Source organism: Mugil cephalus, chromosome 3, assembly GCF_022458985.1.
Source record: "Mugil cephalus isolate CIBA_MC_2020 chromosome 3, CIBA_Mcephalus_1.1, whole genome shotgun sequence".
Classification (NCBI taxonomy): Eukaryota; Metazoa; Chordata; class Actinopteri; order Mugiliformes; family Mugilidae; genus Mugil; species Mugil cephalus.
In genome coordinates this window covers 21,553,346-21,567,463 of record NC_061772.1, presented here as the reverse complement: position 1 = coordinate 21,567,463, position 14,118 = coordinate 21,553,346, and the positions used below count along the sequence as shown (strand labels likewise).

At 41.8% G+C, this 14,118-nt stretch overlaps 1 protein-coding gene across 1 annotated transcript in view; it reads left to right on the top strand.

The window, feature by feature from the left end:
* trip4 (thyroid hormone receptor interactor 4) overlaps positions 1–13,731 on the top strand; it is a 76,335-nt gene extending 62,604 nt beyond the window's left edge. The window contains exon 13 of the mRNA XM_047581481.1: positions 13,395–13,731. Coding sequence (XP_047437437.1) covers positions 13,395–13,459 — 65 coding nt within the window. The 3' untranslated portion in view covers positions 13,460–13,731. The remainder of the gene's footprint in view (positions 1–13,394) is intronic.
* Positions 13,732–14,118: the final 387 nt, after the last annotated feature.

Sequence of the window (14,118 nt, the reverse complement as noted above, 5' to 3'; positions counted from 1 at the left end):
GAACCAGACAGAGTCAGTGTGTAATATGCGACCTCGTGATTGGCTCAGCAGCGACAGGGGCGGGTCCTACTGTGCACAGGAGGCTTAGATTGACAGCTCTTGGCTGCTGTGGCGCTCTGTTGAGACAGCTCCCACGTTGCTGAATGAGTGAATTGCTGAAAGAAAGATAACGTCTTCTGCCTTCATTTATCCCTTTACTGAAAAATGTATATAAAAAATGTCTAATCAAACAAAGAACTTGCACCCCGCCTCCATTACCTGTGCGGACCCCCTGTTGAAGACCTATGCTTTAAAGTAACTCATCACTTGACAGATTTCTTATCAGTTCTAAAACTGTTTATTTTTTTTATTTTTTTTTATTCCTATTTTGAATTCTGCTGCCTTTTCTAATACGGATGCTTAAGCGACAGGGTAGTATTGTGATACAGGGAAGTTGAAAATGGGGTGGAAAATGGAAATGCAAAGCAGGTGGGTCCATCCTTGTGTTCTTTATTACACATAGCCACTCATAAAGAAGCCTCTGTTAGCCAGTGTTATATTCTTAGTTATCTGCTTAGTCATTTCATTTCAGACTAAAATCTAGTTATTGCAATACTTGGATCTAGCAGAATGTCTAGTACTCTCAAGTAGAGCAACATATAAAATCCAACTGTGTCTATTTCAAGTGGATCTTCATGCTAAGTCAGTGAAGATGAATCCTTTTTTTTTTCTTTCTTGAGTCGTTGTGTATTCTAGGATCAAGTGCAGACATTAATGCTCAGACACAGTTCTGTAGGGGGATGCTGAATAGATGCATAAGATTCTGGATCTCTGCCCGTGATCGTACGGCGTATTTATTCTTTAGGTGTGAAGTGAAGCTAATTTCCTTTTCATGTGCGGCGCTCATGTTCGCTCCAGCTGACTTTTCTTTCACCCACTGCGGATTAAAATCACAACCCGTTCGCCCTGACAACACAATCCACTTGAAAGGAGCAAGTGCTGATTTACGCCACTTTAAGCCTCAATAAAACTTAAAACAAGCACAATGTGTTTCAGTGAAATTGTCTGAATGAAATTGGTCTGATATTTTCCAAAAGCCTTTGTTGTCAAACTCGGGAAGGAAATATCCGCTGATGATCAGAAGAAACCAGTTACAATACTTAAAGTGATTTATCAGCTGTTGAGCTCCGGTCCTCTAGATAACAAATTGTTCTGCCACAGCAGCAGCAGCAGCAGCCCGGCTTATTGAGAGAGCGCATGAAGAAAAGTGATTGATAATCGACGAGGCTCTGATCATGTTTTCAAGAACCACTTTACGTCCGCGGCGGAAACCTGCTCTCCCTGCTACGGCGCATTAGCGCAGCCAGCTCCCACTTACCGATAAAACCGCCGCGCTCGAGTCGTTCCCAGTAACTGTGCTGCCTGAAAAGCCAGCGCCACTGTGTCTTTAAAACTGCTTGTGTTTAACTAAGAGCGCTCTTCAGTACGAAGGGTCAGGCCTCGGTGGTGCTATGACAGAGTAGGACATGTAACACATGGCCTCCAGAAGGAACATCCATCTGCTCATTTACTTGGATCAGCAGGAACTGGCATGTGAGCACAATTCAAGCACAAATGTAAAATCTTGTAAAAAAAATCTTCAGTCTGCCCTTCTGCTATGTTACACGATTTGGCCAGAACAACCAGACATTTGGTTTCTTTGTTGCCTGTCGCTTGAATGAAAAAGGAACTTCAGTAAGCTGTTGTGACAAATGTTCATTCTTCAAGATTTCTTTGCTTCACTCGTAAACTGTGACAATGGTAAATGTAGAAATTTAGTCCCAATCTATGCAACAGCACGAGGGGATTCGGAGGTATTGGCCACGGAAAAAAAGATTTACTTCCATTTTACCCAAAGTCCCTGGTCCGTCTTCAAGGTCTCCTACAGACCAAGTAAATCTGCAGCAGCAAACTCCTTCAGCCAGCTGAAGTGCACGCTGCTGTGTTTTATAGATTTTATAGAGCTGTAGTCAGCCAAATAAAATTGACTGGAATTGTGCCTAACCTTCAACTAATCCATTGGTCCCAACTAAAAAAATAAATCTGCCGTTTATTTCTAGAATAAAGGAATTGGACACAGCGCCAGAGTTGTTAGTCTAAATTAATTGTAAATAAACATAAAGGGCTAACTGCTACAGCATATTAAAACACTGCAAGCAAATAATCACACACTCAAAACGGTCCTAAAGAAACTACAAATCTGGTTCCTCTTGTTTTAGCTTGTTTGTTTGTTTTTTCTTCCGATGTGCTCGATCAGCCATAACATTAAAACCACCCATGGGTGTAAAAAGATGGATAAAGTAAATAACATTGTCCATCTTGTGACAATACAGTACACGTGTACCACCCCATAACAACGATACTCCAGGATGTAGGATGACAAACACACAAAAGCGGTTTAGCAGCAACTCAAAACATGAACAAGAACTGCACAAGGTCTTAAAGTATCTGTCGGAGGCTCCTCCCCTCCACCCATCGCCATTTTCTGATGAGTCACAACTGTTTTGGAGGCACAAGGGAGGCCTGCACAGTATTGGTATGGTCATAATGTTATGCCTGATCATCGTACCGCGACATGTTGGTATAAATGAGAACCATCAAAGACATTACGTTATACAGTAATAACAGTAGTCTTAGAGCACCTTCCCAGTTGATGCAAAAATGTTTCCTGATGTTGGGTGAAACTACGCCGCTTGCTGCGACATGCAAAGTATTGATATGCAAAATTACTGTGTGGAACGTTTACACTTGGCTTTATGGTTGACCAAATGTTTGCACCAAAATGAAGCCACGCCAACGGCTTCTTTGACGTGAAGTCAGTTAGTTAGGAGCTGACTCAGAGGAAATGTTCAGTTAACGTTAATGGAGTTGGGCACTGCCGTCTCCCACGCCCTGTTTTCATGTCCATGTCCTTCCCATTGCCATAAAGAAAGAATTATAACCAAAGCACCCAAATGAATTTTCTCCTTGTGATAGACCCTGTATACCACTCTACCTTGGGGCTGAAGCTCTCGTGTTTTATGGCTTGTGAGCTCAACTTTTCATTTGCAAGAGAATATATATATATATATTTACTTTTATCTTTTAAAAGCTACATACAGTAGCGTTGCCAGCAACCCACTTTCAGTCTGTGAGCAACTCCTTTTGTTATGGTCGAATCACGACAAACATAATGTAGTTTCACTGCTTTAGTATAGCCTCTCTTGGGATTTGGGCAAAAATACAAACTGAAGTTAAGTGTGATTAAGAATCTAAAGAAAATCCAGTCAATGTTTATTTCTAAAGAAGACAGAACTGTGCTCCAAGTATCCCAGTATCTTTTCAGAACATTACATATTTCCAAAGGACTGAATCTGTGTACCTTCATTCCTCCATTCGTTTCCATCATTCTTTGGCTGCCAGACTTTGAACTGTTCAGATATCAGCTGAGATCTTGTGGTTCTTCGGGTTTACAGGAAATTAGGCTACTTCTGGGACATTCTTCATCGTTACGGAGGGAAATAAAGACGAATCAAGTCTGAGAGCAGAATGATTTCCAAGTCTGTTATATTCAGAATTGAGTTTGCACCTTTAATGTGACCATAATTTGAAAAAATATTCGAGCCAGGAAGTAAATATATAACTGTGATGTCAACCACAGCCACACTAATGAGCTCTGATAAATCCTGGAAAGTTTTGGAAATGGGAACACATACTCCACATCGCTTCCAGTATGTCATCAATACTGTGTGTGAAACCATTTTCCATCTCTCACCTCCAGCTCACAACATAGATTGATTTCTGCCAACAAGACTCACTCGAACACACGACTCACTCGATAAAATAACAATGTATGCGTTGCTGTATGGCTCCGCGGTGATGGAAATCGTTAAAGTCCAGGTGTCCGTGCAGACTAAACATGTGCAGAGGCTCTGCTTCAGCTCCGCTCCTGTTAGTTTTCTTTACATCTTAGTTTGCCTCAGATAAAATAATTAGCAGTGATCTTATGTTGAGCACGGAAGATGTTCGGGATCAAGCCAGTTAGATTTCGTTGGCTTATTTTCATGTTTAAACTCCAAAAATACTGCGGGTTCCACTCTCAACCTGTGAGGCCAATATATATGTCAAACACAAAGTGCTGCTCTCGCTGTCAGTCTGTCAGAACTGGTCTTCATCACTCAATTTTCTAACATCCTGAAACTGACACCCTGACAGTCATTCTAGGTTTCTGCAGCAGCTAGCCAGGTGTTGGAGTGAAAATGGGCAGATCTCCAAATAGATTCTTTTTTTTTTTCTCCTCTCTCTTCAAATTCCTCTCATTGCTGTTTTTTGCTACCGTTCATGAGTGAGCTGCAACCGTTTCCTGTGCGCTTTCAGAGAAGAAACGAGAGCAGTGTGGCTGAAATTAGAATCAAAAGACCCAACAAAAGCCGCCACGGATACGCAGTGGCGTGCAGGCTCTCCCTGCAGCTTGACTCGTGGCTTTTGAATCTGAGTGATACGGGTGGTGGTAAACTTGCACGAGGGAATGCTACGCCCCACCTGTGAACGCAAGCCACTTAAACTCCCCCTTACAATGATAACCAATTTCCTGCCCCAGCTATGAATTTAACACCTCTAAAAGCAACGACAGCCTTAGTTTCCTCTTCTGGTCTGTTGTACAGTATACGTAGTGTAAGGCTGCTACAGTTGATTTTGAAATAGATTTTTCCGGGTGATGCTGTTTGAGTTTCGATCACTAAAAATTATGTAAACCATGAGCTAGTCATGAGATTGCCTGGCAACACCACAATATAAACATTTGATAAACGGGTTATAAAATACTACAATATAGTAGTACGAAGATTTAATGATATTTTAGCAGTTTATTACTGTCAACAGCTACAATTTGTCCCACGGAGATGCAGTTTATATTACAACAGGTCCATTGTTTATCTATTTTTACACCAGCCTCCAACTGGATGCAAAGGCACAAACAGTGGTAAACTTTTAACCCTTTAAAGCCTGAATGTATCGCTGGTGATACGTTCAAGTACGCGGTATTGGAATTACTGTAACTCACAGTAATTTGCTCTGTTGACAAAATTCAGTGAGTGTGGCGCAACACTGGGAAGTTGTGCATTTGTCTGGAAAACCTTCATGACATCTCAAGGGTATAACTAACTTCATTTTTACCAACAAATTCCTCCAAACAATTCTCTCTTCCTGGGGCTCCCCAGTCTTGCATCGTTCCCCAACATCATTACCGTAATGGCACCTTTTTTCCCCAGAAAGCACAACTTTCCAGTGTTCAGCCACACTTTGAATTTTTTTCCATTGGTGAGTTACGGTAATTTAAATACCGCAAGATTTTTTATTTTTTATTTTTTTAATGCACGGGTGCATGTTTAGGTCTTAAAGGGTCAAATCTGCTCATGATCGTATTATATGTAACACAGACCCTACGCAGACTCTAACGCCGTAGCCTGATGTGAATCTCCTCAGAAATGTAACTCCGCGTCACTGCGACGCAGAGCACAAGAGCTGTGACTGGTCTGCTTGGTAGTAGCATATTTCTGCCTCCTCAGTTTTCAAATTGATTGTTTCGGATCAATAAAGGTGGAACACATCGAGGAAGGTTAACTGAGGAGATTTCGAGACGTCTTCTGCAAAATTTTCGGCTTAAGTTTCAGTTGTTTTTATAAGTGAAGCAGGAAGTAGAAACTAAAATTAACCCAACTGGCAAAAAAGCCACAGCGTCTACTCCTGTTTTTACAGTGTGAGCCAGACTGACGAGCCAGCTTTAGCTATGTGTGTAGGTTACACTGTCTACCTCCTGCAGTGCTTTAAATGAGCCTTAAAACTGTACTTTGTGGTCAATATATATATATTTTAAAGAAATTCTAAATTCCTCTTAACTATCAAAAATCATATTAATCCAATAAGATAAAGACAGCAGACTTATTTCTGTTGTGCTCCTATCCTCGAAACAAAGGCACTTAACATACAAAAAGCTAAGAATAAATAAGAGCCTTGCATAATGAACCAGCAGAGGACACCGTGTGTTTCGGTCTGCGTGACATTTTTTAATCACCGACCACGTCCGTGTCCTCCCTGCTCCACATTCTCCCACTAACTAGCGCCACCTTTGCTGTCCCCGACTTGTCAGACAATGGTCCTCTCGCGAGTTGTGACGAACTGTCATGTGCGTGACTAAACCGGCTCAGCAGCACGCCGTTGGTTGGAGGAATCACTCAGCCATTACAACCTCTCAGTGTCTGAGAAAACAGCTCGAGGCGGGGAGGCTTGGACAGACCGAGAGATGTGGAGAGACTGTTTTCCCTGCAGTGGGAAGCATGCTCGATGCGTCTCCCTAACCCCTTGCAAACAGCATGCCAACACAAGTCCCAAACAGCACCTTCTCTATCCACTTGTAAATTCACCAGCTCGGCAGCACAGGAAGGGAATGTAAATTAGGTGTGACTAACAGCAAGATGGGAATCCAGACAGTTTCTCCCCCTACTCTCTGGCTGTTCTCCCCTGGCTACCTAGGGTTTTGTACACATCCACTTTCCTGCAGTGCTCCAGGCTGTCAGCTTGGTTTCACTTGCAGAATGACTTCAGCTGGAGGTGTATAAGCTGGGGCCAGATAAGGAAAAGGAGATGAAAGGGCAGTGTTGCTGAGCCGAACTCAGAATGAAGCCTTTAAAGAATCTATTAGATTTGTCGTGAACTTGGAGCTCTCTCACTCCATCTCCGAAACCATCGGGCCGGTGTTTTGTTCCGACTGGAATATGGGAAATACTACCGAGGCAGACATGTGATTAACTGGTGCAAGCTTTGTCAACACGCGGGCCCTCTCTTCACTTTACATCTCCATGCATAACACTGATATTTTTCTTATTGCAAACAAATTACACAAAAAGACCAAACTGAACAGCCAACGCCGTGTAAACAGGCTTTTCCTCCGAGCCGTAGCGTTGTCCAGAAACTATTAAAACCTCATCAATGAGCCACTCTTGTGAACATGCAGTTTATTTTGGTTCGTTCCCGCAGACACTCTGCTGCACCACAGATGTTTGAGGAGCTCTGCTAAAAGCTACAGTGCCCAGCTGGATGAGCGACTTATTGACCTTTTCAGCCGCAGTAATAGCGGTGAGACGCCACGGCTGGAAACAACTGACATCATGAAATGATTGAAATGACGACGTCGATGACCACTCTTGGCTTTTTTTTTCTTCAGTTTTTTTGGTGTGCGTAATTGCACCACAGACATTAATTGGATTACCCCAAAGAAGGATCTGTCTGCGGGGAGAAGAACCTGCAATTATCCATTAAAATAAGTCAACATTTACTAAGCTTCGATGGAGATAAATGCTTACATTGGTGATTCCTTGGCTTCGGTGGCATTGAAAATAAAAGACATTTCCAGCTGCTGTTCTCGTATTTAGTTCTAATTGTTAGTATGTCAACATCTAAGCTGGCGACAATTGAACCTTAACGAATCTAAACATCAGCACGGTAATATAAACAAACGCTCTGAGAGCGTTTTGTTTCGTTCAGCCTCCACTAACTCCAACAACTGTTCGCTGCCTGTGATCTTAAAACCAGCTGTTCATCAGCAACAGCTTCCGAGTAGCTGAAAGTAGAGAGGCTGGACAATCTGTCTTTGCCGGGCTTACTGACAGCAGACGTTTTTACCGGACTGAAATAGTCTCATGACAAATCAGCAAGAAGAAATCCAGTCTTTTGATTTATAGACATAAGGGAAAAAAATTATTCTTGTGCGGACTGGCCTTTAGCCTTGGAACCACTCATTTGTGACCAGTTGTTAAAGACTTAGTGTAGAGTATCACAGACGAGTTACAAGTTCAGACCCAACCACACTGCTGGGTTTGGTTGGTTAGTGAGGTTTCTTTGACAAAATCAGCTGCATGTTCCTCACTTAATAGAAACAGAATTTCCTTCTAAAACATATTGGGATTTACCCCAATCATCCACGACAGTAAAACCACCGTCAGGAGAAGTAACATTGAGACCATCTTGTGACAATGCTGGAAACGTTTGGATCTGGCATCCATGACATGTGACCGCCCACTTAGACCAGACTGGGCAGCCCCACCCCATAGCAATTACACAATGACGTGCTGCCTGACACACACACACACACACACACAAAAAAAAAAAAAACGATTTAGGAACAATTCAAAAAAACATGGAAAAACAGCATGAGGCTTTCCTCCAAATTCACTAGATCCCAAACTGATCATGTGTCTGTGGGAGGCACAAGGGAGACTTACACAATATTAGGAAGGTAGTCATAATGTTGTATCTGATTAAAAAGCGTATTGCAGTTGAAAGTTGGTCTGGAACCGATCTGGGTCGATGAAAACATTTTCTCTTTCTGCAGAGATGAAAAAAAAAAAGTAACAGCGTGTAGAAATACACGTCTTTGATTGGTTGTAGGTTTATCTAGTTGCGAGCAAAGGTGTTTGTTTTTGTTTTTTTTTTTCTCTGAAACATGCCCCTTGTTGAGATCCCAATGGCGTGTTACCAGACCCATATTGGGTAGATATAGTAGCCTGGTGTGTTACCAGACTCAATCCTTATCACATCTGTTCCTTGGTGCTATGTTTGCATTCAGGCCATTAAATCCTAGTTTAGACTTGTTAAAGCCTTTTCTCTCTGAACTTCCTTTTACTCTCCAGGCGGTGTACTTGTGATAGACTTGGAATTGGTTATTGTGAGAGCCCAGTGGGGATCAGTGTAACAGATACTGTTGAAAGTGTTACATTCAATCACAGAGCCGGTGCTGCTCCACTTTCAACTTTCCCTTTCTGTGTCATCGTTTGTAGGCACCAAGTAATTTTCTCTCGTCAAAGCGCGCTTACAGGCGACGCGTCAACAAGTGTACTGTGTATGCATAGCCGTTCCAGGATTATTATTCAGGTGCACTGGGATCCGTGTGTAATAAAAAAAGATGTGATACCGCACGCAACCTTTTTATTCTGCATGAGACAAACGGGAACCAGATAATAATTCTTGTGATTATTATTGCAAAGAAGCTGATGGGCCTGCGTGATATTGATGTCAGAGAGGATGTCAATGCAACTCTGTTTCGGTCTAATAAATACTCTTTGAACTACTGCCCCTGAATTTTCAGGGGATTATGTGAGAGCTCTGTCCATTAGCGATGAGCTGCATTCTCCCATTATGTGTAATGGGAATAGTACGCATGCAGTCATATTTTGTTAATGTGTGCGGAGAGTATCCAAGTGTGGCTTGTGCAGGAGCATCTGTGTGTGAGTTTGGGAGTGTGTTTTACGGTCTTGATGATGGAGCCAGTCCTCTGCAGACAACCTGTGCTTATTTTATGGTCTCCTCCCCAGCTGCAGCGTGTGGGCAATAAACCTTTCTCCAGCAATCTCCAAACAGTGCAGCAATCAATGGGAAATTATCTCAGCCAATCGATGCTCCAGCCTTTTCTGTTTCTCCCTCTCTCTACCTCTCCCCTGCTGTCCCCCTATCTGTATCCCTTTCTCCTTACAACCCCCCCTCCTCCTCCTCCTCCCCTCCCCCTCCCTCCTATTCTCCTCATCCCTTCTGTCTCATTTTTGCTGTCTCTCTGTTTTTTCCACCCACTCCTTCAACCCCCTCCCTCTCCTCTCCTCTCTCTTTTTTTTTTTTTCTACTTGCTTTTTCCCTCCAGCTCTCTCAAATCCGCAGCACCTATTTTGAAATGCGACGGCTCAGCAGCTCCAGAGCCATTAACGAAAGTCGGCTTTCACACGTGGAATAATGTAACATTGCTGGACTGACTTTCCTGGCAAAATTAATGACTTGTTGTAAGGGACCAGCCTCTGTCCTCCATGTAGTTGTCCTTGGTTGTCACTGGCGAGTTTCAAAAAACCTCATTATTTCTCCGTGTGTTGCTTGAGGATGTATTTTAATAAGTCTGAAATAGCCTAAAGGACACTTCTCAAACTGTTTATTTGAAAAAAAGTACTTAGTAGTTTCCAACAATTCTTTAAGATGTACATAGTTTGACAGGTTTTTATAATTCAGTAATTACAGGTACATGCACAGAGGACCTCTGGAAAAGTGACAAAAGTCTACAAAGCTACGACCGGGATAGTTTTTTGTGTTTTCACTTTTTATGTGGCTTTAGTCAGTTTATTTACATTAACAAGGAAACTAAAGATCCACATAACTCAGAAGATTAATGCTGAACTCATTAAAAAGGTGGCAAAGATTAGGAGTAAATCCTAATGTTACTCCGTGTCTTCTGTGGCTGTAAGCAGGAACGCGTTTACCGTAGCAACATTAAAAGATGATGTGGTGTTTGTTCCATTGCTCCCAAGTTGAAAAAGACTAATTAATGCATCCTCCCGGAGTAGAGGACTTATCTGCAGCATAATTGTAAAGTAAATTCTCTGAATTTAATTTGAACACATGAACACATTGCATTTTAATTTCAGGACCCTCAGCTGCCCTTGAAGATTTTTTTTTTTTCACTGCACGGGGGAGTCAAACGAAGCTAACTGAAATGACATTGACTAAATGAGTAGCTTACTCAGTGCAATGTAATTTTCATTCCCTGTCCCCTTTTTTTACGTATACTCATTTTGGTTTCATTTATCAGTCGGGCATAATATTATGACCATTGACAGGAGAAGTGAATAACATGGATCATCTCGTGATAATTCAGTATTCTGCTGGGAAACTTTTGGACCTGGTATTCATGTAGATGCTACATGAAACATGGAAAACAGAGCAAGGTAGTGATCTGGCCTCCAAATTCACTGATCAAGTATCTGTGGGGTGATCCACGAGGGATGTAGGTCCATAGGACCCAAAGCCCTCCACTAACAACATTGTGTTGCCAGACACCACAGGACACCCTTAGAAGGTCCATGTCCGTTCTCTGATGAGTCACAACTGTTTTGGAGGCACAAGGGAGACCTACACGGTATTAGGAAGGTGGTCATAATGTTAAGCCTGATCGGTGTATATGCAGATAGACAACCTTTCACATAAATGTCCCTGTGTCATGACAAGGAAACCTGCCAGGGCCGATTTTCCACTATATTGATTCTAGCTCTCACTCGCACAATGCCCGAAAGGAAGCAAGAAAGGCCTGAATGACTGAGAGGACTTGGAGCATTAGCTCTACTTCCCTGAAGAGAAGTATGCTTACACTGGCACGACACCACTTTGACTTGGCTCTCTGGAATTCTGCTGCCATCTCTGTACTTTATGAAACAGTTATCGGGCTCTAAACATGTGATATTTAATTTCCCCTAAAATACCTATTACAGTGGAACTGCTCATAAACCTCACCTGCTAAATGATTATTTTTTTTTTTTCTTGAAACAAAAAGACACATTGTAAATTATGAAGCATTTCTTCAATCGTGAATGTATTGTAATGTCATTAGAGGAATCTCGAGAAACCTTTTTGGCAGCGCTCACCAAATATTCCAGAGGTGTTTCCACACCTAGGCAGTGCTCGCTACTGGCAGAACAGACAAACACTGACAGCCATTCAGACAGGCTTGGAAATGGTGAGCAAACAGCACTTCTCCTAAACACCTTGTTTATGCTGCTACTACCCACAGAGTTGAGCCATAACGTGACAACATGAAAAGAGAGCGCAAGTGACAACCACCAGCCCTGCCTGCCACACTTGTATCATTTTTTCCCCTCTGCCTCAGCCATGAGGAAAAAACAGCCGGCTAATGCAGTGGTTTGACAAACCGGAGGCTTGTGTGAGGCTGAGAGACACAGGGTTATTATTTGCTTTGCGGTTAAGAATGGGGTCAACGTGTGTTATCAGAATGCCGGCAGAGGTTTGTTCTGCAGCAGACTATATGGCTTGTGAGAATGAGCTCTAATGGGGGAATTTGAAAAGTGATCAATACTGTGAATAACTGTATTGACAGAGAGAGGTTGCAGTAATGGTAGATTAGGAGGTCAGCTCCGGTCAGTGGTCACAGAGGGTTTTGTTTATGCTCCATAGCTACATGCATTTATACGAATTAAATACCTCTTCAGGATTCTCAGCTCTGTCTTCTTTAGAAACATTCTGGTCCAAGGTTCACTTGAATTTGTAAGCAACAGATTACATTCATCATACTACTGTTTTATAGTGGTAGTCTATTAATCAGTACGTTTTTACAGGTTCAGCTCTTAACCGTTGGCTTCTCTGCAGATAGATTTCTTGGAAACATCATGATTTCATTGTGAAAAGCTTATTAGCTGCTATTAGTAGCACTTTAACAATCTTAAATTTCTAGTAGATGAGATCGGTGTTGCAGATGGTTTCAATTCACATTGGTGGATAACAGTGGCACACAGGGATTAATATTAGATCCTTAGTATTTACTGTGTACATAAATAACAATGACTCCCCCATTAAACAGTTCAGGGTGCTTTTGTATGCAGATGATACTTTCTTATGTGCCATTAACTCCTCAGCAAATCCAAATATTAGTCTCTCTGAAGCTTCTTCTAAATATAATATAGACAATAAGGATTCCCCTCACAGGAATGTAGAGCTACAGTGGCACATCATTAGTACCTAAAACAGGTGGCTTCAAAACATCAGTAAAGGACAAGGATCAGTATTGGCCCCACTCCTATTTGTTGTACTGAAAGTAATACTAATTTTCTGATCGTCATTGCTGTGTAACTTTTCTTTGCTGACGATAACATCTTTTATGTCATCGACCCTTCTGATGGTGCATGAACTTCCCGAATACCTAAATGTTATTGACGTCAAATAAAGATTCCGATCTAGAAAAGTTACTATGACGTAACTATATAACTATATGAAACATTTTAAAACCGTCCATAGAGGATGTAAACATGAGTTTAGTTTTTTCCACAGAAGCTGTGGCTCTTTTAAAACCATTATACAAGCCACCGTTCTACCCACACTTAATCATAGTGACGTCATTCAAGCTGCTGCCACTCCCCTTGAAATAAAGTATGCCATTCACCGTAGTGCTGTGTATGACTGTTTATGTGGTTTGTTTAAGACAGAAAATAAAACTTACTCAGTACTACTTCTACAGCTAAAAACATAGCTTTCTGTGTATGGTTCGTTGCCACTTTATTTCACTGAACACACATCTGTTACGTACAACAGAATGAAAAGACACCTTGTTATGTTGCCAACAAAAGGCTGTGGTCTAATCTCTCTTTATTGTTGAATAAAAGGTCTCGTTGGTCTTTTCCTTCATCATCTCTCTCTCTCAGTCTGTCTCTGTGCATCTACCCGAGGCCGCTTGTAATCAGCAGGCCTTGAGCTCTCAGAAAGGTCATTCTGTCCCTTTGATGGTGTTTTGATTCATCCCTTCCTCTTCTCTCCCACCCTTCCCGTTCACCCCCCTCTCCTTCTCTCTCTCTTTCTCACAGGGAAGCTGGAGAGTCACTACCACCAGGGTGCCAAGAAGGGGCTGGTCCCATCAGCTGCAGAGTGACGCTGGAGGAAAAGCTCATGGGGAGGAACAGCCTGATCTCACGGGAACACGGAAAATTATGTTTTCTGGCCACATTCTCCACTGGGTTGTCCAAATATTTTATCAGGAGTTGCCATTGCTGACTTATTCCATTGAGCAACGCTGACTTTTAAAAAAAAATCACTTGTTTTTGCATTTTACGTCAAGACTATTGGAGAGAAATATGCAGTTCAAAGTTGTAAAACTATCCCTATTCTTTGTGATTGCATAAATAAAATAATTTTTGTTCTTCAGCGGCTCGAACTAAAATTTGATTTGTTAGATGAAACATAATTTGAAAGTTTAAATGGCGAGAATGATCTAAGCACATTGTTATGAGTCTTATCTCAAAAGATAGTTACTTTCAACTTGAACTGAGAGAAAACTAAACACAGGTCCTATTCTGGCCTTGCATTAAGATCTGATCTGGGTGATAGAATCACGAGAAAGACAGGTGTGATAACCCCCGCGACACATTCAGAACATTTATATGCACTTGAAAAAAAAAATTATTGCCTTAATCTGACTTTAACTGGACAATTTAAGTGCATGCAACACATTACTCCGACAAAAATGAGAGTTCTCCGATTAAGACCCCTTGATAATGTGACTGGAAATCGATTTTCTCCGGCATGTATACG